The sequence below is a fragment of the Aythya fuligula genome, chromosome 5 (genome assembly GCF_009819795.1).
Source record: "Aythya fuligula isolate bAytFul2 chromosome 5, bAytFul2.pri, whole genome shotgun sequence".
NCBI classification, from domain to species: domain Eukaryota; kingdom Metazoa; phylum Chordata; class Aves; order Anseriformes; family Anatidae; genus Aythya; species Aythya fuligula.
In genome coordinates, this window is record NC_045563.1 from 54,373,281 (window position 1) to 54,401,134 (window position 27,854).

The window sequence follows — 27,854 nt, forward strand, 5'->3', positions numbered from 1 at the left end:
TTTTTGTTGCTGTTGTTCCCCTATCAACTAATAAATAGTTAAATTTTTAGGTAGAAGAGCATAATTACCATGTTTCCAGTTGAAATATTGTAGAGCCCCAAGGCCCTGTCTTTGACAAATGTATTTTTCAGCAGCTCATTGTAATTTTGGTTTTGACTGAAGAGCCAGAGAAGTAAAAATCCACACCCATCCGCAGCAAAGGGTGCGTTTTCAGCCTCTAACAAATTAATGACACTTCTTCCTTGGACTTGCAAATGGGGAAGATTTCTGCAGTGAGGGTGGATGTCCTGAGGATTGCTGGCTGGTTTCACGTGCTGTCCAGGCTGACAGAGAGCCAATTCCGTGGATGTGATTGTTATGCAAGATGGGAAAGTGCTGATAGACTGTAGAAAAATACAAGTCTGAGCCTAGCCGCTTTGCAAACCTGTTTCAAAAAGCAGCTTTGAGCAGTTGACCTGGTGCTTTATGTGGGCGATGTGTACTGGCAACGATGTTAGTCACATCAGATCGAGCAGCCTGGGAAGGGGAAGGGCACATTTCACGTTCCCCGGAGCCCCACTCCCTCCAAGTGAGGGTACTTCGGATGCTTGGCTTCCTAGGGAGCAGGGGGCAGCTTGGTGTACTTGGGGCAACCAGCTCTGATGAAATGAGAACCCGTTTCTACTGCAAAAACGGGGAGAGAGCAGGAGAATGAGGCTCTGCCTTCCACAGAAAGGTGATGGAAAACCTTCAAGCTGCTCTTAGGCTAAAGCTGTCAGGATGTCAGAAACCCTCAGGTACCACCTACCGCATACACTGCTTTCATTTGGAAAATTTAAAGCATCAGACAGTGTCTGAGGTGTTTGGGAGAGATGTTTAGAACTTAAAACTGACAAAGGTGAGCAGTGAGCATATACTGCAGGCTGCCCTTTACTGGGCACGGGCAGTTTCACAGTGATGGTGACAGGTACTTTGTACTTGAGACATGAGTAGTGGTTACTCCAGGTGGTCCCCATCCTTGCCCAGTATTTGGCACTGGTTAAAACTTCTCTATGCCTCTCATCTAAGAAGACCTAACATTGCTAGCTGTCTGTTCCATTTACATCACCTGTTTTCAGTAGTGGTAATGGTTTTTAAGTGGGTGATTGTATGATTTCCCTATACAATAGGCTTTTGAAATTTTATGTAGTTTTCTGTAATCAAAGTAAAGTTACAGGTGATTGATCAAATAGAGAAAGGAAAACCCAGGCATTCCAGCTTCAGGTTATGGTTGAGTGGAGTTTTGCTGACATCAGAAATCATAAATTGCACCAGCTAAATTACAAAGATGTTATCACGGCTCTGGGAGCCAAGCACACTGTAATTACGAGGCCTGTTGGGTTCCCCATTCTGCTGCTTTTCATTCGGCTTCAACCATCGAGGCACTGAATCAAGGTAAAAGTGAACTAATTTATGCAGAGGGCTCGAGGTTGTTTCAAGAGCAACGTGAAATAGCGATGCAGCTGGGTGACAGATGCTGTCCCCTTGTGAAGCAGCAGTCTTCACCTGCATGCAGATGCACCCGTGGAGCGCATCTTTAATCACCCTACACTGTGTTGGTGTTATCCCAAATACAGGGTGAGAGAATTATTGGGGTGAAGAGCTTTTGACGTAATGGCTCATCAATAGCATGTTAAATGTAGATGTGTTTTAATTAAATTACATTTTAGTAATGTACATCGTATGCTATTTGCTTCTGAAAGAGCAGAGTTGCTCCCAGATTCTCGCATTGGGATCTTACTTTCAGAAGTTAGTGAATTCTACATGCTGCATTCTACATTTATAACTTCTGTATGGCTACTCAAAAGAACAGCATTAATAATTGGTTATAGAGTCCTTAAACATATTTTAAATTTCTTAAGATGCTGTTCTTTCCTCTCCCATCATGTCCTGTTGTCCTTCTAGCTGAAGTCTGACCCCTTTAGCCTTCCCTGCTGAAGTGATATTTAATAAACCTAAACCTGAGATGGCTGCTTGTAGCTGACAGCATCTTAATCTTGTCAAAGCAGCTGTGGGCATCGGATCATTTCTTGGTGTAATCAGCATGCCTACAAGAGCCGCGTTGCTTAGCTTCTAGCAGCCAGAATACTAGACGTCCCTCTTTGGACCTCCGAATGGCTGACCTTTTCTTGATTTAATAATAGATTATTAAACGTGAAAATGCAAATTTTGAGTTGTTGATAGCTTCCATCAGAACATAAAAGATTTAAAGCCCAGCAATTGTTTAAGGGGAAGCCACAGCAATCAATGTATTCAGATGCATGTTTCTACCTTTGTCCTTAGGCACACGTGCCAGTTCTGAAGGGCACTTCAATATTTCCAGAATGCCTTAGATTGCCCAACTGAAGTCAGTAGGACCAGTTGATACCAGTGAAACTACTGATGATTAACATGAGACACATTCTTTAGATGCTGTTGAACCGGGGCCTGTGATAGTTTAAGAGTGGTGAATGGTTAGAAATGTAATGTTTCTGTACATTCTGAAGGTAAAGAAAAAGGTTTTCCCCTCCCATATTGGAAATCTTGTAATATCTGAATATTCATATGCAGATATGCGCATCTGAAGTGCGTATTTTGTTACCTTTGTACAAGTGAGGACTGAGTTGTATATTGCTAGCAGACAGAAGGGAACTAATTGTTGCATTCATTCTATCTGTGAAAAAAAAGCTATTAAAAATTCTGCTACGTGTTAAAGATGAAACTGTGAGCCACACAGAGGAATGGTATTATAATTTTTCCCCATTGCCCTATCTCTATAAGAAAGAAATTAAATGGTTAAACGTGGAAAATATTAGCAGTGCTGATTTTATTATAGGATTATAGGATTTTGTTATAGGTTCACAAATATTAAAAGAAACAGTTGCTACACAAAACTTGGAAAATGTGCAGCTTTTTTATATATAGTTACTAAAATAACTTCTTAAACCTTATTTATAGCCTTACGAAATCAAGGAACTGAAATTATAGGTTTTGAAATAATGGTAACTATCACCTATAGGACCCATTTTTAAAAATGGAAATGCAGAAGTTTTATAGATGTCAGTATTTTATTTTAAAATATTTAATTGCCAGCTCTAAAAAAAATAAAAGCTGCTTCAAAGAAGTCTTTCAATACTTTTCTAATTTTTCAAATTTTCCACGCTAAACTCTAGAGGAAAAAAAAAATCTGTTGTCCTCCCCTTTTAGGTTCCCCAGATTTCTTTGCATAGTCAGCACATCACTCACTGTTATCCTGAGAAAGATAGCGGAAAATAACAGCATAAATAAAAGTTCCTTAGACCCTGGCTTGGTCAGATGCAAGCAGTCTCAAATTGTGCTTGGGGTTGTGTTTTAACTTTATTTTACACGTACTTTTTATTACTTCATACTCTACTTTAAAAATAGCCAGATCAAGGCAAATCTAGGAAAAAAAAAAAAACAAAAACAAACAAAAAAAACACACACACACACAAAAAAAAACAAAAACAAACAAAACAAACAAACAAACAAACAAACAAAGAAAAAACTAACCTTGAAACAATAGCATCACCAGTAATACAGACATTTCTTCCCAGTCAGCATTGGTGGAGTTATCAAATAGAGTTTGGAAAATCTTAGTGTAAAGCTGGAGCTCTGCCTCTAACTGGGATTCTGCTGAAATTCCATCGCAAGTGGCAGGAGTGTGGACGAGCTGACCTCCACCAGGAGAGGGGCTTGAATGTTCGGTGACGCAGAGCCCCAGCAGGCACCGTGCGGGTTTGGGGGCTGATCCCAGTGCCTGTCCCTCTGTCCCTGTCCCAGCACTGCTGTCCTGCTGCAGGCTACGATTTGTGTCAGCAAAGTGGTGCGTGTAGTACTCCCAATTTTCCTGAAGGCCACATCAGCCAGGCTAATTGAAGCTGTCCATCTGAGCTACCCAGCTGGCTCATCAGAGATGATGTGGGGAGAACTCCCACAAATGGCCCCGCTGGCAGATTGATGAGGACCGTAACTTGAAACACGGTAGTAGTAAAGAGCAGCTGCAAGCAATAACCCTTCCTGCGGGCGCACAGAGCAGGTCCCTGTTGCTACTGGTGTTCCTGTGGTTGCTCAAGTCATGCCGCTGGCCGAGCTCTGCTAAATTCCCTGAACTGCCTTACCGAGATGGGAGAGCATAAAATATTCACAGGTAAAGAAAAAGTGATTAAAATTACTAAAGCACCAGGTTGCTCAGGGCCTCATTGGTTTGTGAATGGCTTCCCGTGGCTCCTACAGGCAAACTGCACCTGCAGACTCTTTGCTTACAAGTATTTTAAGCAAAAAAGAAGTACAATGAGGAACAGCATATAGAGCTCCCAGAGTCTGAGGTGATAAATGGCTAGGGAACGGCCAGGAGATGAGCTCTTGCAGCTAGACTTCACACACAAGCTATGAAATGTGGATTTATGCATCTCCAGCCATAGATACACATCAGTGGACTGAAATGTCTTCACAGAGCTACTCACTGGGCATTATTTCAATCCTAGCTTTGTTTTTCTTGGAGGTGGAGCACTTGTAAGCCAGTTTGTAAATCTTTTCCTAAGCAGCTTATTTTTAAGGGCATGTTAGACATGGAGCATCTGGCTTGATGTTAGATCATTTTGGTTTTGTCTGTTATAGCATTCAAATCACTTCAGACATGGATAATTTGTTACATATTTTATATATAATTTATTTATATATATATTTAATATTTGTTGGCATTCTGCGCATCCTAAAATTCTAGTTATGTGTTACTTGGTTACTAGATGTTGAAGGTATCACACAGTGGAAGAAGGTAGTCCTAAATAGGAAGTTGTTAGTGTATCTGCTTGCAGAGGATGTGTTGTACAGCTCAGGAGGATTATGTGCTTTCTGAATGACAGAGGCACTCTTTCAAACTTTTGGTTACTCCAAACAGTTGTCTGTTTTCTAAAAAGTTCTGCTACTGGTGATGCTGCAAATGGTAAGATCCAGATTGTTGGATCTACCAGGTATGATCTACCAGGTACACGTTGGAACCCGTTATAAGAGATTGCTGAAAGATAGTTATTATTATTATTATTTTTCCTTACATTTACATTCCATCTCTGCATTATGGCTTAGCAAGCGAATGCTGCACCTACCCACAACACTTCTCCCTGCCTAGGGACTGTAGGCATAGTTCCGAGGATAACTTTCATGTTTGCTTACTGACATAAATTTTCGTTTCAGCCAGGAAGAAGAATGACATCACTGGTGCTACCAGCTTAATGATGATAAAGAATAGGCTTTGTGGCAACCCTGTAGTCAATGAGCTGTATGAATTTAGACTTGATTTGCAATGAAGATAAGTTATGAAAATGAGCAGGCCGTTTTCATTTGGCAAACAGCAGTAGGATAAGGCTTAGAGAAATACTAATTTTCCTTTTGAATTATGTCTTGTCTTTTGACCCATGTTTTCTTCTTTTGTTATGCGTTTTCTGCAGCTGGGATGACAGCAGCTCTGTCAGCAGTGGGATCAGTGACACCATAGATAATCTTAGTACTGATGACATTAACACCAGCTCTTCTATCAGCTCTTATGCCAACACACCTGCCTCTTCTCGGAAAAACTTAGATGCACAGGTAAGATTTTGGTTTTAGAAGACTAATATTGATATTTGTCATTTTCCTGTGTAATCTGTACAATTGTTTAAAGCTGGATGAACTGTTTATTCATCTCTTCACAGATAGTATTTCTTGACAAAACAACAATTACATGCATGAATATTCTTCCTCTAAGCAGTAACCTTGATCTTATTTGCAGCTGTCTTTACAGCCTTTCAGCAGCTCTGGCTGAAAAACGTGGAAACTGACTGAGAAAACCAGTACAAATGCAAAGAATTATTGTTGTTTTGACAAATGCTTAATATGGTGCTACTTCCCAGAATATCAAAACCAAGCTAGAGATTCTTACATTAGTTCACAGTAATATTTTGGATGTGTCTTTATTGCCTTCCCCTTTTCCCTACATAGTTGAACAATTGAACATACGCAGACCTCAGTATGGTGGGTGTCACTGGAAAGGCAATGTCAAGCAGTAGTAACCACCTTATGATATGTGGCATTTATGAGTATTTGCTCTCTGTGTGGAATCTGTGCTGTGGTGTTATGGCAACAATTTTTTTTTCTTTCATAGTGGGACTGCAGTACAGAAAACATGCACTATTAGATGGGATTTAATTATTTATTGTTTTTTTAGCTCTGGAAAAAGGTATTATGCTTTTTCGTAGAATTTAATTAAGGCAACAAGAAGGTTGGAAAATTATTTACACTTCCATCGGAAATGTAAGTGTACTAGGCAAATGAAATACATTATTTTAAACTTCCAGGGCTGCATGTTACTGCAGGCTTTCTATTTTTTGGCAGCATTTCATAGTAAGATAAATTTATGTTTATCTGCAGCCTACATTTACTTATTTTGTACAGACTCCACACATCCAAATAGTATAAAACAAGTGAAGATACCCAACAGTTCTTCATTGATAATTAGACTGCATAGCACAGAGATTTCCAATAATATAAACTGCTTTCCGTCCCGTCCCTCCCCCCCCTTCAAAATAGCACCGCTTCTCCCCCAAGGAAAAAATATTTGAAGAAGTACAGATTAAGAAGTTTATCTTTGTTCTTTGTACACCCACCTGCTCCAGAGTCTCAAGTGTCATGTGTCAAAGCAACTGGAACGCAGTGACTTAGCATTGCAGCAAGTAGAGGAGAGGGATGGGTGTATGACAGTCACTTCTGTTTCTTTCCTCTTTTATTCTTTTTCCTTTTCATGACTGGACCCGAAATCTGCTTTTAATATCAGTTTTAATGTAGAAGTGTGGTTGCTGTGAAGTGTTACTCTGCCTACAGGACTGTGGTGCAAGCATATATTACTCTTTGTTCCCTTGCCATGGTGCATATTTGAGCCTACATTAAAGATTTCCAGTTAGCCTCTGGTAGTGTATCAGCGATTTCATGTGTGCTCGAAACTGCTAATACAAGTCCTGTACAAGTTGAGAGGAGTTAAGATCTAGTAAGGGTGTTTTTCAGTTTGTAACAGAGAGAGTAACACAGGCAACAAGAAGCTTTTTTGACAATTATTAATATCTCAACATTGTAATACTGTTGGGTGGTGGAGGGGGGAAGAAGAAGGAGACGTGACTAAATCTTAGCCTAAGAAAAAAATAGAAACTCATTTGACTTCTATCTTCTGATGGATCAGATTCTTGGAAACACCTCTAAGAGATCCAAATCTGTGTTGATGAACACCTCTTCCTCAACTATCACAGCACCTGAGAGTGCAGACCCATAGCAGCAGAAAATGTGCTGAAGCTTGTACAGACAACAGAGGATAGTCATTAGGAGAGGGCGCTGGGAGCCAAGATGTACAAATGCTGTTTACGGTCTTTTAATTCACATCTGTGAACCTGCTTCTCTCGTCAGTTTGCATGACTGAAAATACTTATTCTAGGTATTACTGTTAATGCAAAAAGTATCCGTAAAATACTTTTTCATTTAAACAGAAAATCCCATTCTTGTCAACCAAGGGAATGAAGATAGCTTGGAGTGATGGAAGCATATGTAGCTTGCAGGGTTGATTTTCTGCTGCCCAAAGTAGTCCTCACCGCTCATGACAATAGCAAGTGCTACATTAATGCTTTTTCTGCCTTACCTGTAGTGCTGCACGATGGCCTGTGCCCAGGTTTGCATTCTCCTGTGTGGTCAGCCAGACAGGACTGGCAGGCATCTGTCAAGGGATGTGGAATTTTCTTCTCAGGTATCCTCCTCTTAGGGTTCTCGTAAATAGTAGGCACTTAACTTTTAAGCTACCACATCTTTTTGAGGTGGTACAGAAGTTAGGTTTCAGATAATTAAAGAGGGAGCTTGAAGCTAACACATGTGCAACCGGGAGTTCAGACAAATAATAAAGCACATCAAAGGGAGAGAGCCCTAACATGTTGGTGTCTGCTGATAAAATCAGTAACTTATTCAGAATCATCTCAGCAGCGAAGAGGACATGATCGCAGTAGAAAAAAAAGTCTCTGCTAAGAAACTGATTCTCAGAGCCGCTGCGTACGCCCAAATCCAGATGTAGTTCGTCCATCTTTGAGAAGGAAGCCCTAAATATGGTAGTGACTCCATCTTCATTGACATTCATATTTGTAGTCCCCTTTTGGGACTACAAATACGTGTTTGGGATCTTAATGCTATGAAGATGCCCTTGGGTTAGTTCCAAACAAGCTAAAGATGGGAACCAGAATTTGCCTTATCACGTCAGCATGTGTTGCTCTGATTGTGCCAAGTACTGAACCACCTACCTTAGCTATTCAGCTTCCAGAGCCCTATGTGTTTTCCCCTAGTATTGCACAAACTTGAAGAGTTTATCTTTTGACACAGCACTGCGTATTGTATGCTATTAAGGCTGTATCATATGCGTATAGTGAGGAGAAATAAACACCTGGTGGGCATTTATAAGTAATTTATTCAACTGAAATGAGATGAAGAGGTTCAGTAGTGAGGTTGTTCGCGTAATACTGAAAAGATCAGAAGAAGGAGAAGAGAGGAGAGGAAGCAAGTCCTTTAAATAGAAAAGAGCAGCATCTCTAAACGGTTGGGTCAATATGACTTCTTAGTTTCATTGAAGCAAAGATGGATTTGATTTGTTCACAGCTTTGTGAATAGGTTTACAAAACTCTATGAAAACGTTTCAAAGTGCTAGAGCTTACTGCTCCTCCCAGCTCAATCAGAGGGCAGCCTTTGTTCCCATTTTACACATATGTTGTGCTGTGTCCTCCAGCAAACAGTATTTCCACTTTCACCTAATCCAGGCCCTCAGGTAGGTGGAGTTTCAGCTGAAATTTTAAGCCAGGTTTCGCTGTGTTTTGATTTTGATTCCTTAGTCATGTTTTTATGCTGTTCTCATGGTTTACAATTAAACAGAAACATCTCTGGCCAAAGGGGTTCAAGGATACATGTGCAGCATTTTGAAGGCTGAGGAAAAAAGTTTGCAAAAAGGTGGGTGTAGGAGTTGAATGAAATAAAACCAAAAAGAGCAGAGAGAGAGAGAGGACTTCTTGCAATGCAGTTTTCTGTGTTGAGATTGCGCAGTTTTTAGGGAGGTGAATTGGGAAAACAGAAGGTGCAGGAACGTTTTGTAGTCAACCAAAACTAGAATAAGCCCTTTACCAATGTGAGTAGGTGTATTTCCTGCTCTCACATGCATACGGGGTAAATAGGCAGTTCCAGACAAGGTACTTGAAGCAAGATACTAATTAAAGCACACGAGGGATGATGTTGGGGTGGTTTTGTTGGATGATTATTTGTTATTTCTTGCCTGTGCTCTCTTCCAAGTTGTGTAAACATAAGAGACGTTAGCATGAAATGATGGATTTTACAGCAACACAGGACACTGAAATGGTCACATCGTGAATTTATCGCAAACCTACCAATGTTTGTGAATAAAAAGGTAGCCATCCCAATCTGGCAACCATACAAAATGTTAGGAAGCAGTGTTTCATTCAAGACTATGCTAAGTTGCTCTCTTTGAATGGAGAGTCAGGGAAACAACATTTGAATAACATGAGGAAAATACAACACAAAAATAGCATCTAAATCCATACTTCAGGAAATGCTCATTAGTCTAATGGCTCAATATATAGATAAATATAGATAAATAACTCAGGTCCTAAACTTATTTAATGTAATTGAAGGAAGACCACTTTGATGTGTGTGTTAGCTTTCACATATTGATCACCTAGACTAGTTTTTCAGGCTTTTAAAAAAGCACTTAGAGTAGAAAGCAGAAGAAATTAAGCCACAGCCCCACCTAGATTCTGTAAGATTAATGGTGCTATCTGGTAGGCAAGAAAAATCAACAACTTGAAATGTACTTGACGAACTTAAAATAAAAATAATAATAATAAAACAACAGCATTTTGCTGAAAGCATGATGAATTATCCATCCTTTCCTGTGCTGTGCTTTTCTGCTTATCGCAAGTGAATAGAAGGTTGTGAGTTTTACAATGTTTCGGGTGTTTAAGACAGTTTCCTTTCAAGTATGATTACCATATGACTACTGCATGGTACTGAGCACGCTTGTCTTTCACTGAGACTGCAAGAAACAGATGACACCCGACAACTTCCAAAAATACACCCCTAACTCTTACTTGAGAACTTCATGATCAAGTGCTGAATTGGCAGGCTCTCCCATGATACTGTCATGCTTGAGGAGCATTATGAAATTTTTACCTGGATGAGAGTCAAACATGGACATTGGTCATTTGTACCTGAGCAAAAGTAGTTGTAGTGTTACAAAATTTGCCCAAATTAATCAACAGTATTTGACAGGAGAAGCAGAATTCTGCAAGGAGAATTTTGATAGTATTCATTAGCAGTAGGTAGAGCTAATGTAGGGGAAATATATTTCAAATATATGGTAACAGATTTTATTTAAGAGCTTCTGAGATTTTGTCAAAAGCTTGTTAAGAAGAAAACTCTATATTTGACATTGATCTTAGCAAAATTCTCCATCTGCACAATCAGTCTGTGCAAAGAATATGAAAAAACAGTTTGCAAGAGCTGAATACGAATTTAAAAATGACGTAATTTGTGTATTCATGTCAGACTTAAGTATCGTTAGAAATTTGTAGGGGATTCATTTTTCTTCAGCTTGGATGTCTTCCTAATAGGTTAGGTTTGAATTAACAACATTCCACATCTTCAAATCTTTTCAAAAAGCTGCCTCATCATGCTCTGGAGATCAGATTGTCAGACAAGAGATAGGAAAGCAGAAAGAACAAGGAAAAGCTAGCTGCACAGGTTTGAAATGATTTTTTGGCATTGCACTAAAAAGGTTCCTGGGAAATTTGAGACGGAGGATTATAAATGGCAAGGAGCTGAATATATCCTTTATAAATCAAGTGCTTTTTTCCATTTTTTGCTTTATTTTATTGGGTGTGGCTTGTATGTTTTTTGTTTTTCTTTTCCCTAGTGTATTGGAAAAAACATGCCACTTCTGGGGTTCATTTCTTACTGTGGCATTTCTTTATCAAGGACATGTTAGGTTGATTGGTACTTAGAGATGACTGCTGAGTTTGTTTATCGGTTTAATGGTTCTCATCTATGAAGCTGCTTAAAAGAAAGGTTTGCTGTGAAGGTTCTAATACAGTTAATTATTTGTCCTAGACTGATGCAGAAAAGCATTCCCAGGTTGAGCGGAATTCCTTATGGTCCAGTGATGAAGTCAAGAAGTCAGATGGAGGATCCGACAGTGGCATAAAAATGGAGCCAGGATCTAAATGGAGGAGGAATCCCTCTGATGTGTCTGATGAATCTGATAAAAGCACTTCTGGTAGGAAGAACACTGTTATTTCACAGACGGGTTCCTGGCGACGGGGCATGTCAGCTCAGGTTGGCATTACCACACCAAGGACTAAACCTTCTACCACCTCAGGCACATTAAAGACACCTGGAACAGGTGAGAAAAGGTGTAAGAGATAAACAAGCCAAAAAGTGTGATCAGTATGAAAACAGTTTAAATACTTTACACAGGCAGAACCTGAACTTCAGGTAATCCTGTCTTTATTTTTAGGTATTGTTTTAAAATACACAACAGCTTGTACGTCTGCATTTCTATTTCTGTTCATTTTAAAATGAATATTATGTAGTAGGACGCTGTGAAACTTGTTTCTGTGACAACCCTAGTCATAAGCCAAGCTATTTACTGGGCATAGTATTGCCATATGAAATATAAATAATGTAATTTTAGCTCTTGGAGTCACAGTTAACTTCGAGAACGTACAGTGTATGTGGTTGAGGAGAGTTTTTTCTCCAGTACTAAATCAGCATGTTTATTTACACTCAACAATATTTAGTTCCAGATTTTCTTATAAATGTTTAAGTGATTTTAGCACTTGCATATGTCTAAATGGAAATTGATTGAATTTAAACAATCAAGTAATACAAGTTAATACCTCTTGTTTGATTGTGTACACAACTGTACCTGAAAAAGTTGAGGTCAGATACTTAACTTTCTTGAAAAATGCCTTTTAGGAAAATTTTCCTGATGGCCTAATACAACTTCTTTCTGATGATTAAAAGGGATCAATCTGTGGTAGCTACAGAGGGCTACATTTTTTTTTTCTTATCTGTCACTATTACATAAGACTGTTCTGTTTTTCATATTCTCAAGGGCAAACACCACATACTTTCTCTGGCAAGTCTGCATGTATAACTCACAAGAGTGGCATTTTAAGTTCAGTGCAGACTAGATCATAACTTTTAACCACACTCTTGTGGCTAACACGCTTTTGCTTTTCATGCTGCTTTGAGTTTCATCATTTGCTTGATGTTTTCAAGTCATTAAATATTAGAATTCTTTTTCTATTTTTGTAGGGAAAACTGATGACGCCAAGGTATCAGAAAAGGGTAGACTATCTCCTAAAGCTGGACATGTTAAACGTTCCCCATCAGATGCAGGACGCAGCAGTGGTGATGAATCCAAAAAGCTTCCCACAAGTAACTCTAGAACAACTGCTGCTAATGCTAATACATTTGGATTTAAGAAACAGAGCGGGTCAGCTGTAGGCATGACTATAATCACTGCCAGTGGGGCAACTATCACCAGTAGATCAGCTACCCTGGGAAAAATCCCAAAGTCATCCGGACTCATGGGTAGGACCACTGGTCGTAAGACTAGTGTTGATGGCTCACAGAACCAGGATGATGGCTACCTAGCACTTAGTGCCCGAACTAATCTTCAGTATCGTAGTTTGCCCCGGCCTAGTAAATCCAGTAGCAGAAGTGGAGCTGGGAATAGATCTAGTACAAGTAGCATAGACTCCAACGTAAGCAGCAAGTCGGCTGGGTTGCCTGTCCCTAAAATGAGAGAGCCTGCCAAGGTAATTCTTGGAAGCTCTCTACCAGGATTAGTCAATCAGACTGATAAAGAGAAAGGGATTTCGTCTGACAACGAAAGCGTGGCCTCATGTAATTCTGTTAAAGTGAACCCTGCATCACAGACTGCTTCTAGTGGAGCTCAAAGTTCTCACCAGCAAGGAGCCAAGTACCCCGATGTGGCCTCTCCCACTTTGCGCAGGTAGGCAATAAGTTCATTGATTGTGAAATGATGTTAGTTGGAGCTGAATGATCAGGAATCTTCAAGCCAGGTCTGGCTGTGTTTTGTGGAGCACCTACTATTTAGCGTCCTACATCAAGGTCTTTGTATTCAAATTTAATATCACATAAACAGGTTGGCCAGTGTTGTAAATACTCCAAACTTTGAGACAGCAGCAAGGATTTAACATTTGGAAAAAAAAAAAAAAAAAAAAAAAAAAAAAAAAAAACCAACAAAAAACAACACCTGTCTATCAGAAAGTTTGGCAATTGTGATACAATTCTGTTATAAAAAATGTACCTGAAGGCATTATCCATATAGATTTCACAGGAATAAATACTTTCTTATGTGAAGGTTACTGAAGAATTCTTGAACCAATATGTATGTAACAAACTTGGAAAAACTCCAGTGGTGGATCAAATTAAAATTGACAACAGAAGAGTTAGTTCAAATTTTCACTCTAAAAGTGTAATTTGACCTACCACACAGAGATTCACATGCCTAACCCAAAGGGATTAGGCCACTGTGTTGTGAGACTCAAAACATTAGGTTATTCAACTACACAGAAGAACCCTAAGTAAAGTTTCCTGTCTAAGTTGGGTTGAATTTTCTTATCTTAGGAGTGTTTTTAAACAGAAATCTTACTTGTCTTCTATTTCTCCACCACAATCCCCTTTGTTATTTTAACATCAATATTGAGTTGGGCAGGAATTCCTTTGTTGATGCAATGTGCATCCAAGTCTTGATACTGGTGAAAGGTTCTGTTAATATTATTTTTCAATTTAATTTGGCATTGAGTAGCTTGTCTGTTTCAAGTTGCAGTGTTTTGCATTTCATTTTGTCTTGACACCATAATACCCATACAGTTATGCTACATCATCCTGCTTGCAGTGATGTGATAAAGCCACATTCCATCTGAAGCACCAGTGCAAGCGTAATGGCTGTGATGGCAGCTTATACTAAAGCCTTAAAGCTTTAGAGTTGTAAACTGTTTCTTTTTAGATGAGTGGTTTTATTGGAAGAGCATTTGTGTGAATAATTCAATATAATTCATTTACTTTGTTCTTGATCATCATTAGATAAACCATGTCCTTTAGAACATGTGACCTTCATTAATGACTACTTAAAATGAAAAACTCAAATAGACCTTTGATTTCTAAGGTATACCCCATGACGAATGCAGGTTTTCAGTGGTTGCATGCCTCAGGTGCATTAATCTGGAAATTTGATTACAGATTTTTTGTGATTGCTAGAAAGCCATATTGCTAGCCATATAATTGAAGTAGAGCATTAGAAATACATGCAACTTCAAAGAGAAGACACTGAGGCTGAATTTCACTGTTCCCTCGTTTGATTTAGAATTTCATTCTTGAATTTTTACCAGGCTGCCTAAATAAAGAGACATGTGCATCAGAGTTGAATTTAATCTCTCCCATTTGTTACTGATTTCCAGAATGACAATTAAGAAGATTTTGAGCATTATTTTATATTCAGTTGAGATGAGTTGCAAACATCATTTTTTGTATGTAATTTTTAAAATATTACACAGAATCACACAATCACAGAATGGTTGAGGTTGCAGTAAATCAGAAACTGTACCTTTGTGATGGTATAGACTTGCCTGCAAGTCTCCAAACATACATGACTGCTGTGCTGTCATAAACAGTGAAATTCTGTAATTCTGCTCTGAGACCTTCGCTGTGTCCTCTCAGCATTCCCTTTAGCTCAAGTATTATGAATACATCATTTCTCTTAAATCATTTTCTATCTTGATGCATTTTATTATTAAATTGGGCATTTGTGCTTTGGAACATGTAATACACTGCCTTTCTGTTTGTGGGAGACGTGCGTGACCTAGGAGTCAGCTCAGATCTGCCAGTCTCTTGTCAGTAACAGAAGAAAGGAGAAAACAAATGTCCTCCCTTGGAAGGCTATTTCCTTCCAGAATTAATCTCTGTATTGATGTGACTGTCTTGCTGGGCTGGCTTTTTTCCTGAACTGAAGGAATGCTCGTCAGACCACATCCTCTTTTGACAGTATTTGTTATGAGGCTGTGGTTCAGCAATACTCTGCCTTGGGCAGCAAAGCGTTTCTGTTTGTGCCACGGTGCACCATCCTTTCAGTTGCATTAGAGGCACTGTGAAACAGCTGGGGGAAGATGGCATTGCGTACAAACAGCTTGTAAATATGTAGCATGGGTGGTTTTGTTTTTGTATTAAAAAAAAAAAAAGAGCTTTAGGATTCTATCTGTAAATCTCAGTTCCCCGATGCAGTTGAAGAGGTGGTATGCAATGGCATAGGAGCAGGAAGGATACCCTAAGCTGGTATTGTTACTGAAGGCCATATACATGTATCAGTGCAGTATGGTTGGACATTTTTCTTCATATTCACTCTAATAACATGAACTCTAAATATCTCTAAGCCCCTGTAAGAATGGGCTTTGTCATTTGAGGTCTTTTTGCTCATCTAAGTTAGGGTCTGCTGATCAATGAGGTGTGATGTGGGGTGCAGGTGAACACAGTTTGCCAGATCTGTGCTGGATTGTGAATCCACATTGCTCCCTCTAGGTCAGGTGCTGAGTGGTTCATGGCACAGATGTTTGAGCAGTGCTGGACATGAGGTAGATGTAGATGTGCACCTTAGCCTGAGCCAGCAGAGTTGTCCAAGTGCATTGCAGCAAGCATGTAACAGCAGCAATCCAGCAGCGATGTTGTAGGCGTTTTGCACAGGTGTATGAAGCTGCAGGTAGCACACGTGCAGTAAGTATAGTGGTTCTCAGCATCGCTGGGTTTATTGCTCTTGTGCTGAAGAGGGCCTGGCTGTATTGCACAGCCTGGAAGAGTTGGACAGACTGGCTTGGTGTGCATGTGGTATGCAGGCAACCTGAGCGTGCTTGAAAGCAGAGGAAGTCGTGCTGGGTGTGTACCCACCCACGTTTTTAGGGGCTCTTGGCTAGAAATACTATAGTCCTTTTTTCTGCAGACAGTTGAGTAGACACATGCTTTGAAAGATTTCTTCCCCAGTGTGCACACCGTTGACATGAAAAGAGCAAATCCATGTAGATATGAGTGAGGAAAACTAAGAGTCTGAAGGCAGTTAAAGGAGCTAAATGGCAGAAATAGAAGCACTGTTTTGGGGAGGATGTCCAATCTAGGATCATTTACATAATGTTGGTTTTCTGAAATTAATATATAGGGCTTAGAAATAAAATATTATTGCATTTAGTATTCCATTTTATGTATTTTTCACGTTGTCTCTTTTTTTTTCAGACTTTTTGGTGGAAAACCTAATAAGCAAGTTCCCATCACAACAGCAGAAAATATGAAAAATTCAGTAGTCATCTCCAATCCTCATGCTACCATGAACCAGCAGGGTAATCTTGATTCACCATCTGGCAGTGGTATGCTAAGCAGTGGGGGCAGCAGTCCTCTGTATAGTAAAACCACAGATATGAACCAATCTCCACTAGCTTCTAGTCCCAGTTCAGCACATTCAGCTCCTTCCAACAGTTTAACATGGGGTACCAACGCAAGTAGTTCTTCTGCTGTTAGCAAGGATGGCATTGGATATCAGTCTGTCAGCAGTCTTCATACCAGCTGTGAATCCATTGATATTTCTCTGAGCAGTGGAGGTGGGCTGAGCCATAACTCCTCCACTGGCTTGATTTCAGCCTCTAAAGATGATTCTCTGACTCCCTTTGTCCGAACCAACAGTGTTAAGACTACATTGTCTGAAAGGTTAGTAGTTTTTTCTCTTGTTTCCATATCCTTGTATATATATCTTCAGTGTGAGTGAAGTCCTGGCAGCAGTAGCCAAGAGTATAGTTGCAATTCAAGTTGTGCTTCTTATAAGATAATATTGAGTGATATTACTAGAAGAGACAAGGAAACCATTCCAGGCAAGGAGCCCAGTTCAGAGCAAGAGGATGTGTTCAGGTGGGATTTTTCATCTGCTGAGGTAACCAACATTGCAACTTTTTCTTGCTACTGTACCTAAAATTGTACATAATACGTGAGTTGTGCATTGTACATTATCCTTTCAAAAATCACCTGTTAGTTGATCTGATAGGGGAATTCAAAAAAAGCCTTATTACTATTTTCATTTGAGAAGCCAACTGTTTCTTATCAAACTTCTTGGTCGTAACATTTGGTGAAGGCTGAATCTGGGCTACCAGTGCATGAGTGCTGTGATGATGATAATGCCTTATGAAAAGACGACTGCAATTCGACAAGTTTTTCAATTGGAATCCATGCTGAAGAGAAGTCTCTATCTCCCTAGTCACTTGATCCCTTCTCTGCCTCTCCTTGCTGCCCTGTCCCATCTCCAATTGCCCTCTACAATGTTTCAGTACAGGCTTTTGTGTGAATGCTTTAAAGAAATCAAGTAGGAGATGGATCCAACTGAAAAATGATGACCTGAATTGTACATGTATTTCAGACTGATCAGTTCCCCAACTCATAGATACTTGTGTGGACACAGAGTAAGAGCTGGGAGCAGACTGACCAGGGAGTAGGGAGAAGGACTGCTTTTCCAGTGTCTGAGCTGTATTAAAGGCATGTTGAGCTATCATCTGGTTAAAACAGACAGTGAGTTGCAGCGTGTGCTCTTTGAGTGGCCTCTGTAGAAGGTAGTGCCACTGCAAGCATTGGAAATCAGCTGTATCCCGGCATGTAATTGTTTAGTTAGGTAGCAAAATTTCTGTATTAGCATCTTAATGGAGAAAATTACTGCTGAATGTAATGTTTGGGTGGTTTGGGTTTCTATATTTGCGTTTTATTGTAACTCCTTTCTGTTTTCTCCTCCTTTCATTCTAATATTCCTTCTCTTGTTTTCTGTCTTGTTGGACTGGTTCTTCTAGCCCTCTTTCTTCCCCTGCTGCTAGTCCCAAATTCTGCAGAAATACTTTGCCCAGGAGACAGGACAGGTAATGGTGTCTCAGGACAGTAGAACGCACAAGGCTGTAGGTGTTGTTGCCCATCTTGGTGACGCAAATTGTTTTGTGAAAGATCATGCTCAGTTGAGTCCTCTGCTGTGTTCATTGTTCAAGTGTGAACTGACACAAAGACATGCCAGTGAGAGTCCACTCAAATACCCCATTTATCTACCTAAATCTGGGGAATGGCATATGGCAGAGTTGGCATGTTTTTGTTGTTGCTTTTGAGACTGGGAACATCTTTTCTTTTTTGGTTTCTGGTTTTCTTTTTTTTTTTTTTTTTTCTCCACGTTTGCTCATTTCTTTGCCAAAGGCAATTTGAAAATCTTGCAATTTTTTTCTACCAATCTAAACTCTCACTAGCATTTCAGCATTCCTCTGGCATGCTGCTTTTTCCACTGCGTTTCAGGCTTGTCACTTTTGTTGTGAAGTCCCAGCGTCATTCAGTGTCGTCAGTCCTTTATTGCAGTTTGCTTTGTGAGTGTTTTGTGGGAACTTGGGCACATCCGTCCACGTAAAAATGAATGTAAAATCTGGAAAAAAAATTACCTGTGTCTAAACATTCTAGTTCACTTTTGCTCTCTGTTGTAATTTTAGTCAGTCCCACACTGGAAATCAACTGTAACTTAGCTGTATGGATTGTCATTAAGTTATTGCATTTAAGAATGCAGGTATTTTCTTTAAAAACAAATTAACAGGCTCTGCTCATTTACAAAATCATCAGTTATAAAACCGCAAACTTAAATGTTTGGGGTTTGGCTGGCTAATAGATTCGTTTTACTTCGCTAATGGCATTTAAGCTTTGAAAACTGAAACAGTCTGTGCTTGGTGCTGGCACAGCGCAGCCGTGGAAGAGTCACCAGCTCCATTCCCGGCATGGTGCCCGTTGAACAAAATGGCAGGAAGGTGGTTCTCACTTACAGATTCTCATCAGTTTTCACAAATAGTCTGCCCCATGCCTGCTGACGTGTATTTTTAAGCATAGGTTTGACACACGGTTCGTTGTTTACAAGAGAAATGGCAAATCACTTTGTGAGCAAATGAGCTTCGCTAGCATGGTGTCAGCTGCATGTTTGTGAAAATCCACCTGTGGGTAAGGAGGTTTCTGCATGTCTCTGTAGGAAGGCCCCAGCACTTTTTCCTCGGAAAAGGTGATGCAGATGTTTGCACTTTTTTCTTCATCCTGATCTTAATCCTTCCCTTTTGTTCTTCTCTGAAGTTCTTTTCTTTTAACTTTTCTGCAGCGACCCACATCTTGATAGGAACACCTTGCCTAAGAAGGGACTCAGGTATTGGTGTTTCCACACAGTTTAACAGCTTTTGTTGTGGCTTTGGAGTTTGTTGTGTTTCTGTTGTGGCTGGTGGTGATGGTCGCAGCGTTTGCAAGAGGTGGCAACAATCTTTATTTTCTTCTTTTCCATCTTTCTTTCTTTCTCTTTTTCTCTTACTCTTTTTTTTTTCTTTTTTCTTTTTTTTTTTCTTTTTCTTTTTTTTTTTCTTTTTTTCCTGTAATCCTTAAAGGAGGGCATTTACCACTGTGCTTTTTTCATTCAGTGGCTTCTCCGCTTGAGCAAGAATTGTGGCTTTGCTGGCTGAATTGCTGAAAAGCATCTCATAAACCATTGCTGGGCTTGTCTTGGAAATGATAATTTTGCACCTTTTGTGGCTATTACATAAAATGACATGAGATTATTTCACCCCTGGGAACCACAGTGTTGATATAGAAATAGAAGAGATTTTCAATGTTGTCCTGACCTTCTTAGGATGAAATAAGACATGTTCATTAAAACAAAACAAAACAAAAAAACCTTATTTGCTTCTGAGTACTTAAACATGCAGGTGTCTCAGAGATAATTTCTACTCTTCTAGAAAAGAAGAAAAAAGTTACCTAAACAGACTTCTGGCAATTATTGGCTAACACGTTTTGTGCATCCCTAAGATTGATTTTAATGATATGAAAAGTAGCACTGAAAATTTTAAACCTTTGATACAAGTAATTCTGACAAGATTATCAACATTAGGTCTTTTGCTTAGTGTTAGAGAATGTAGAGGAGATATCAGACAATTTGTTAAAATTGCAACTTCAGAATTGCTTTATGCAGCTTTTGGGATCACTGAGTTGATGCCTTGAAATGGCAGCTGCAATTTATTCTGTGCTTTACACATTGTTCTTCATAGCAGCTTTATCCCATGAAGCTGAGTACTAAAAGCCTTTCTTAAAATGGAGTTTTGTGTAAAATGTTTGTGTGGTTGTCAAGTATGTCTAAGAAATAAAGGCTGAACACATTTGAGTGCTGAAGAGGTAGGTATTAATGCTGCAGAAAAACTCCATTAGTGTGTTAAAGTAAAATGACTGTTTAAAGCCCTTTCCTTAATAAACTGATATTTGTATAAAGTTTAAGAGATGCAAATAGTCCTCAGTCAGTAGCTGTTGCTTAAGTATTGAGGCATAAGGGGAAGAATTAAAATCCTATTTTTAAAAATAGCTTTAATTTTTTTGTTAGTTACTGTAGCATTTACACAGATTTAAAACACTCTTAAAAATAATATCTTACTGTGTAGCCTTCAGTTGAACAGAATCTAATCAAATAGATAATATCAACTGACTGCATTATCAAGTGCTTGATTTTTGGAAGGAGAGATTGTCACACAAATATTTTTCAAAAGTCAGTGGCATAGCATAACATGGACACTGAAATCCATCAGCAGACAGTGTCTTTGTCAGTTAGCAAGTTCTATTTTTCTCCCTGTTTTGAATCAAGTGTTTCCATTGCGCTCTCCCTGTTGATACCTGTATCCTTCCAGGCATTTCACGTGACGCCTGTGGTAACCTACCTATTTTTCTGGCATGTACAAAAGCAGATTTAAAACTTGGGTTAAGGTGAAGCTAGTGGGTGTTTTGCCATTGATGTTGGCATGGTTAAAATTTCCAGTATTTTTTTTTTTTTACCTTCAGAAAAGGCTGAATATAGTCTCCTTTATGATTATTTATTGCTATTTAGTTTTGACCTAAATGACATACACCTTCCATTAATGCCTGTGTAATATGAATTATTGGGTCCCAACTTGTTTAAAAATCAGATAATGGCTTTGTTGACTTGAATTTGATTGTAACATGACGAAAAGCCATCTAAGCTTAGAGGTGCACCAAAATAATAAATTAGTGATAGAATTTTGGCATAGCCTAAGGAAAGGGAAGGATTTCCAAGCTATGGTTTTGTTTTTCAGACATAGCTGGTAACACACACTACAGTTTATTCTGCACTACTGCGCTACACAACTTCTATCTGTGCTTTTTGTTTACTGCTAGTTTGGTTACTACTGAAGCTGTAGGAAAGGAGTAATTTTATTTTTGCAAACAGGTGGAATGAATTAGGCTTGGAACAGCTCCTTAATTCAGAGTTGTATTTTTGTATTGTGTTAATCCTAAAATTGTATACGTAAGTTTTCTCATCTTTTTTTCCCTCTCACCCTCCCCAAGTTTTGTGACATTTCTCGTTGTTGTTTTCGTTTGTTTACTTTGTTTTTGAACTAATTGTCAAAGTTATTTTTGAAATAACTGTTTTCTGCAGGTATACTCCTTCCACCCAACTTCGTAGCCAAGAAGAAGCAAAAGAATGGCTACGGTCACATTCAGCAGGAGGACTTCAGGATACTGCTGGCAATTCTCCATTTTCATCCGGATCCAGCATAACATCACCTTCTGGAACTAGATTTAACTTCTCCCAGCTTGGTGAATAATTATCTGCTTTGATAATCATTGCAATGCATTGTATGCTTTGAAAATACCATATTACATAATATAATGCTCTTTAAGCAGCTCCAAGTACCCCATTCAACCTCAGGAAGCACTTTAATTAATGAAATTAATGTAACTAATCAGCACTGTTATCTTGTGTGCCCAAAGGTGGCATAGTTGCAGTAACTTTGGAAAATTTTTCCCTTGTAGTAATCTGGTGCCTTAATATAAATTGTGGGCTATTAAGTAGAGCTATTTGTTAATATCATACTTAGCTATGTTTAAAGTTAAAAAATTGCTTTAAAATCCAAGCACACTAATTAGTATATGTCCTCATTAGTTTAAGTTACTGTATCTCTGTATTCAGTAGGCTCATTTGAAAACTGGACAAAGTTCAGTCTGAAATAATACACAAAGTTGTTAACATTCCTTCATTTAATTAGATTGATAAAAGTAAACATTTTTTAAATGAAGGAAACAACAGAAGTTGGTTTTAACAGGATCCATAATGTATTACAGATTTTAACTGACCACATGATCAGCTGACATAAACTAATTTGAAGTGTTCGTATGCTAGAATATCGGGAAAGGTATTTGCATGTTTTCAAGACATGCAACTGATTGTTCATTGATCTCTAACTTGGCATTCAGGTTGAAACAGTTAAAATGTTTTGTGTAAGAAACAGGTCTCTATTTTCATGTGAAATAGATGTGCAGAGTTTTTTAAGTTAAAAGTTCAACTCAGATACCGAGTTCCGTAGACATTAAGAAGTCCACCTGAAGTCTCTCACACAAACACGTGAGAGAAATGTGTAATTCTGTTTCCTGTAATTCAAATGTCACTGTTTGTAAAGATTCTGTTATCATAAATATTTGCTTGTTCTCCAGTCAAATACTATTTAGTTGCGTTCGCAATTTGTTGAGGCATGAAAATCAGCCCTAACAGTAAATGTTTTCTTCTAGTTAAGTGACATCTGGAAAATACTATGTTAAGCAGACATTTTCCTCTTTCTTTTTTTTTTTTTTTTCTTTCAGTGCCTCTCCATCTGTTCTAGAAAGATAAAGAAATAAGATCAAATAAACAGCGTTATGTAAACCAACACTTTACAAAATTTCAGCTGAATAGACACAGTGTAATTGCGTTGCCAACAGCTAATAAACTGTCAAGTTCATGAACACAAGTTAATGGTCAAACAAAAAGGGTGTAGTTTTAGGCTCAGAAAGTTAACTCCTTATGAGGAATATTAAAGATCACTTACATTAAAGTGCTTGAAAAATTACTTGGCCACAAGCAATTAACAGAAAAAACATTGTATTTTTATGTATTCTTAATAAAGGAGCTTGGAGATAGTGAAGTCAAAAAATGCCACTGCAGTTATTTGAACAGCAAATGTTGATGTGAAAGTTAGAACTTCTAAGCAGAATTACTGTATTTTCTACATAAAAAGAACGAAATATTTGAAAGAACAGATTAATCATATATTCATTGCCTCATATAATTGGTGCCTAGAGGAAATGAATACAGCATGAAGACCTGGGATCAGAAGGCAAAATTGTGAATGTTCATCAGACGTGTCTGTACCAGTTCAGTTGATGGTGTACATGGAAACAGGCAATGACAGGAGATCTACAGGAACTTGCCAGATGAACAGCAGTTTTGTTTTTCTCATTTTTCCACAAACTAATCCGTTCTTAGTAAATAAGTTACAATTTAGCACAACAGTTCCTTTAAAAAATGTGAAAATAGGAGTGGAAGTTTTGTACTCCAAACACTGGCTGCGAGACTGTTGGCTTTTGAGGCAAAAGTGATATTTGCATGGCGTCTTTTAATCTGCAGATTCTGCAGGTGTACGTGCCTGTGTGCTGTTCTTGCAATTCTTGCAATTCTTGCAATTCTTAGGAGCTCACAGTGGAAAGAAACTTTTCTGAAATATACAACTATTAGAAAATTAAAGGTCTGAAAATTTCTCACCTCACTTAAATACAGATGGAAATGTCATTTTCTGGGAACTTGAAGGCTTTGAAGGTGATGGTTCATCAGGCTTGTTTTATGTAGGCAAAATACTACTTTAAATTCCTCTGGGCATTTTACTCCTTTTTGAGGAAGGACTGTTCCAAATTATATGAGAAATAATTAGTTAATGCCTACCCAGTGTTGCTGAGTTGGCTGCGCTTTTCTGTAGAAGCATAAACTTAGTTCCCAGTGTTTAAAATGACCTTATTAACTTGAGTTTTCCTATTTATTAACTGGATCTGCATGCCTTTTACTTGAATCCACTGAAATTAGAAACATATTGATGTTTAGAGAGGATGACAACAAAAATTTGTGTCTTAAAATAAAGAAATGTGGTGTTTGTTTGTTTGTAGTTGCACAAACATCAGGCATGAAAATTTGTGGTCACACAAATAAATTGGTGTTTATTCTATTCTTTATAGCAAGCCCAACCACTGCAGCCCAGATGAGCCTGTCAAATCCAACCATGCTGCGGACCCACAGCCTTTCCAATGCAGACGGTCCTTACGACCCCTATAGTGACACACGCTTCAGGAACAGCTCAATGTCCCTGGATGAGAAAAGCAGAACAATGAGCCGGTCTGGCTCGTTCCGTGATGGCTTTGAAGAAGGTCAGTAAAAGATGTGGTGCTGGAAATGATCAGAAGATGGCATTCTCACATAAAGCAAGTGTAAAAGTTGTGTTTTTCCATTCAGCAACACAGTCATTTTAGACCACAGTTCTTTATGTAGCATTCTCAGTGGTGTATAAAACTAATCCTAGTGATCTGTGTTGCAATGGTGTTCGCTCAGTGATCCTTCTGGATATAGCTTATAAGTCTTGTACCTGTGCCATGTGAATTACACACATCCTTTGCTTCATTTTCAGTGATACCCTAATGGCTCAAGTTCATGCTTAGAGTTAGCATATTAAAGTGTTTTCTTGAATAGGAATATTCTCCTGACCTGGGCCTCCATACTTGTGTTTATAGTGTATACATAATTGACTTTAGTCAGACTGTTGTTTCTATCCCAGTTAATTTTGAATTATCTGTACTCAACATGTCTTTCCTTGTTATTTCTACTGAATGCCATGGGTTCATATCTGCACAGCTTTCACAGAAGGGACCCGAGTAGTTCTTCAAAACATTTCAACTCTTCTTTTTTCTTCCTCAGCCTCATTTCAAATATGCATTCATACATACTTGATAAAAGAAGCTCAAATAAATACAAGATGAAAAATTAATTTAGTTGTAAATTAATATTGTGTTGTTACTCGTCAGGCAACCTTATGGTTGTATGAGGAGCAGCCAACCTACCTGAGCTATGAATGCACATCAAAACCTCCATATGGTTGCATACCACAAAACATATGATGCTCTTTGAGAAGTCAAGCACGGGGCAGGCTCTGTGAGTGGTTCATAGGAATGTGACAGGATTAGCTTTTCAAGTCTTAAATCTCCTTTCCATCAAGCACTGGGAGTTTGGTTGAGTGTCAGTTGCTTTATTGAGGCAGCTCACAGTGGTCTTCACTGGCTTGCGTTGTCCACTGCTGAAGCTCTGTACTTTAATTGCTATGAATAAAATGCCCTGCTGTTGCCACCCCTTACAGCTAGGCATGCATGGGAGCCCTGCTTTGCTCCTTGCAGGAGCCTTTAAGAGCCATCAGATGCCTTCCTGCAGATAGTGGTTATTCCGTCAGTTTCCTGCCATTGGAAGGGATAGAAAATGTGTAGTGGATATGGCTTCAGAAAGAATCAGGGCTAATTCATTAATGAATTCAGACGAACTATAACTCCATTACATTTAATTGTGTTACAGGGGCCTGTGGTTGAGGATCTTCCTTAGGGCTCGAAAAAGAGAAGAATAACCCTGAAAACATGTCTCTGCAGGCATTGACCTTTGTGTCATTCTCTCAGAAAGCTAGATGATGAGAAATTTTCAAAGATTGCCTGATAGTCAATTGCGTTCCATTCTGTGCTGAGTGGTTCTTCGCTTACTGAAGAGCACCTTAATATAATTGTTGAATGTAGAACAGTGCATCTGTGTTATATTTAGACAATTTATGGAAAGAGCTACCACAGGAAAACTCATTCAAGTTTTATTGAAGACATTGTCAAAAAATTGTAACCTTGGTCTTCTATTATTTTAAGTGTGCCTACGATTGCAGCTATTTTGTAATTTGGAAGTTCTTGTCCAGGAAAGAGGCTGGCTTGAACAAATATTTAAGAAGTATTACATGTTTGAGGGAGGGACCACGTAAAAAAGGAAGAGGGAAGTGTTAGTGAAGCCAAATGTTCTGCCGAGTGCTTTTCATTCATTTTATTAAAATGTGTTAGTCTTACTGAAGGCCAGGACAGCCCTGTAGCTCCTGCTTGTTTCTCAGGGAATGACAAGTTATAAGGTAGCAAACAGTTCTGAATATGGCACATATGTTATCCTGTGCTTTCAGTACTGTGAATGTAATTCACCTTCACAGAGTGTGCATGCCTGGAGATGAAAAAGTATTATAGAAATTAAATATGGTTAATGGGCAATTTTTTTTTTATACCAGTAATTAATTTTATACCAATCAGCCAGTGTCAATATAGTATAAATCCAGGTCTTAAATAAAGCTTACCAACCTACATCTTAATTATTTATTAGCATATGAAATTACAAGACGTTTGATTCTTATTAAGTTGAGCAGGCACAGAAGTTATTCTTAAAATACATATATTTTTAATTTTGTCTCCATAGCGTGAAGTTCTGTCACATTCTCTCATAGAACGGTGCTTAAGTGGAAATGTTACGAGTCTTGCAGTAATTCTGCTTCTTGCAGGATTTCAGCACTGGGGAGATGCCAGCAGGAACAGCCTCCAAAATATTCAGAACTTCAGGGAAAAACAGCCTAAAACTTAACTGGTCTCTTGGCTCTCCCATTTCCCTGCTTCTGTAGTAGTAATTCCTCCCCAGGAGCTGTGTTGCTATTGGTTTGGCCCTGATGAGAGAAGGTTTAGCTTCCTAGAGAGAAGAGGAATTGAATTCATTTTTGAGATATAAATGCTGATTCCTTTTTGTGCTGAAACATCTGTTGTTTTTTCTACTCTTTGGACAGTTAATCATGACTAGACTATTTCTTTGCTAACATGAAAAAATGATACGTGCTTGCATATGCATTTATAGTGCTTTGAAATAATAGTTCCAAAACAATTTGGGTTTGTAGTCTACATGCAGATGCACGTTAACTGCAGAAAACAGGATTCACATCAAGAGCATAGCTGCCTTCAGGCTCCTAATTAAATAGCCTTAAAGTAGCCATCTGCAGGTACTTCAACAAGAAATTGCACAAAAATATTAACTCCTTAGCTGTCCTTGAAACTAGAAATCTCAAATTATATTCACGTTTTAATGATGTAGTGGTGGTGTTTTACAAGGCCAGGAGTATAATTCCCAGAGTTTTAAATTTTTTCATACTGTTCCTTCTTTTTTCCTTTGAAGTCCCCATGTGATCTTAAAAATTCCAGTAGGTGTGAACGTAAATCTGTTTGTCCCCTATTCCTTTGTATGGAGATGAGCTTCTTGTCTGAGCTGTTGTTATGGTCACTTCCTTAACTACGTCTCTATCTTTCATCTTTTACTTTATAGTAAAAAACTGCATAAAGGAATAGCATAGAAAGACATAGCAAAATAATAATAGGTTGTCTGTGTGAGACCTTTGTTGGCCTTGTGCAATATTGTCTGTGCCTTGGGCATTTCATTTTTTTAAAAAAGCGATGCTAACGATAAAACGAAGGTAAAAACGAAAGTGATGTGGAGATCTTAAATGCATAACATCTATAGTAGGAAGGGAGTTAGAATAAGTGAGAAATGTTCATCTTGGAAAACGATGACTGAAGGAGGTGATATGATAATGTATAATTTAGTGCATTATGAAGACGACAGTTATCCATTACTCCAGTTATCCACCAAGGTCCAGAGACACTCAGGGAACTTACTGACTGATTCAGCAGCTGGCCAAAACAACTAATATATTAATACTAATAACTGATATATTAATATATTATAAGAATATATTTATAAACCAAAGCAAAAC

The 27,854-nt window shown here is 38.6% G+C and overlaps 1 protein-coding gene across 7 annotated transcripts in view; it reads left to right on the top strand.

Moving 5' to 3' along the window:
- Positions 1-27,854, top strand: part of NAV2 (neuron navigator 2) — a 395,640-nt gene that overhangs the window by 337,810 nt on the left and 29,976 nt on the right. For 5 of the 7 annotated variants that reach the window (XM_032187594.1, XM_032187595.1, XM_032187590.1 and 2 more), the window contains 8 exons: positions 5,463-5,601; positions 11,185-11,476; positions 12,394-13,096; positions 16,384-16,851; positions 17,973-18,038; positions 19,292-19,336; positions 21,620-21,780; positions 24,223-24,411. In XM_032187594.1, the coding sequence (XP_032043485.1) occupies positions 5,463-5,601; positions 11,185-11,476; positions 12,394-13,096; positions 16,384-16,851; positions 17,973-18,038; positions 19,292-19,336; positions 21,620-21,780; positions 24,223-24,411 (2,063 nt within the window). The remainder of the gene's footprint in view (positions 1-5,462; positions 5,602-11,184; positions 11,477-12,393; positions 13,097-16,383; positions 16,852-17,972; positions 18,039-19,291; positions 19,337-21,619; positions 21,781-24,222; positions 24,412-27,854) is intronic. The other 2 variants (XM_032187591.1, XM_032187593.1) reach the window with 2 other exon arrangements.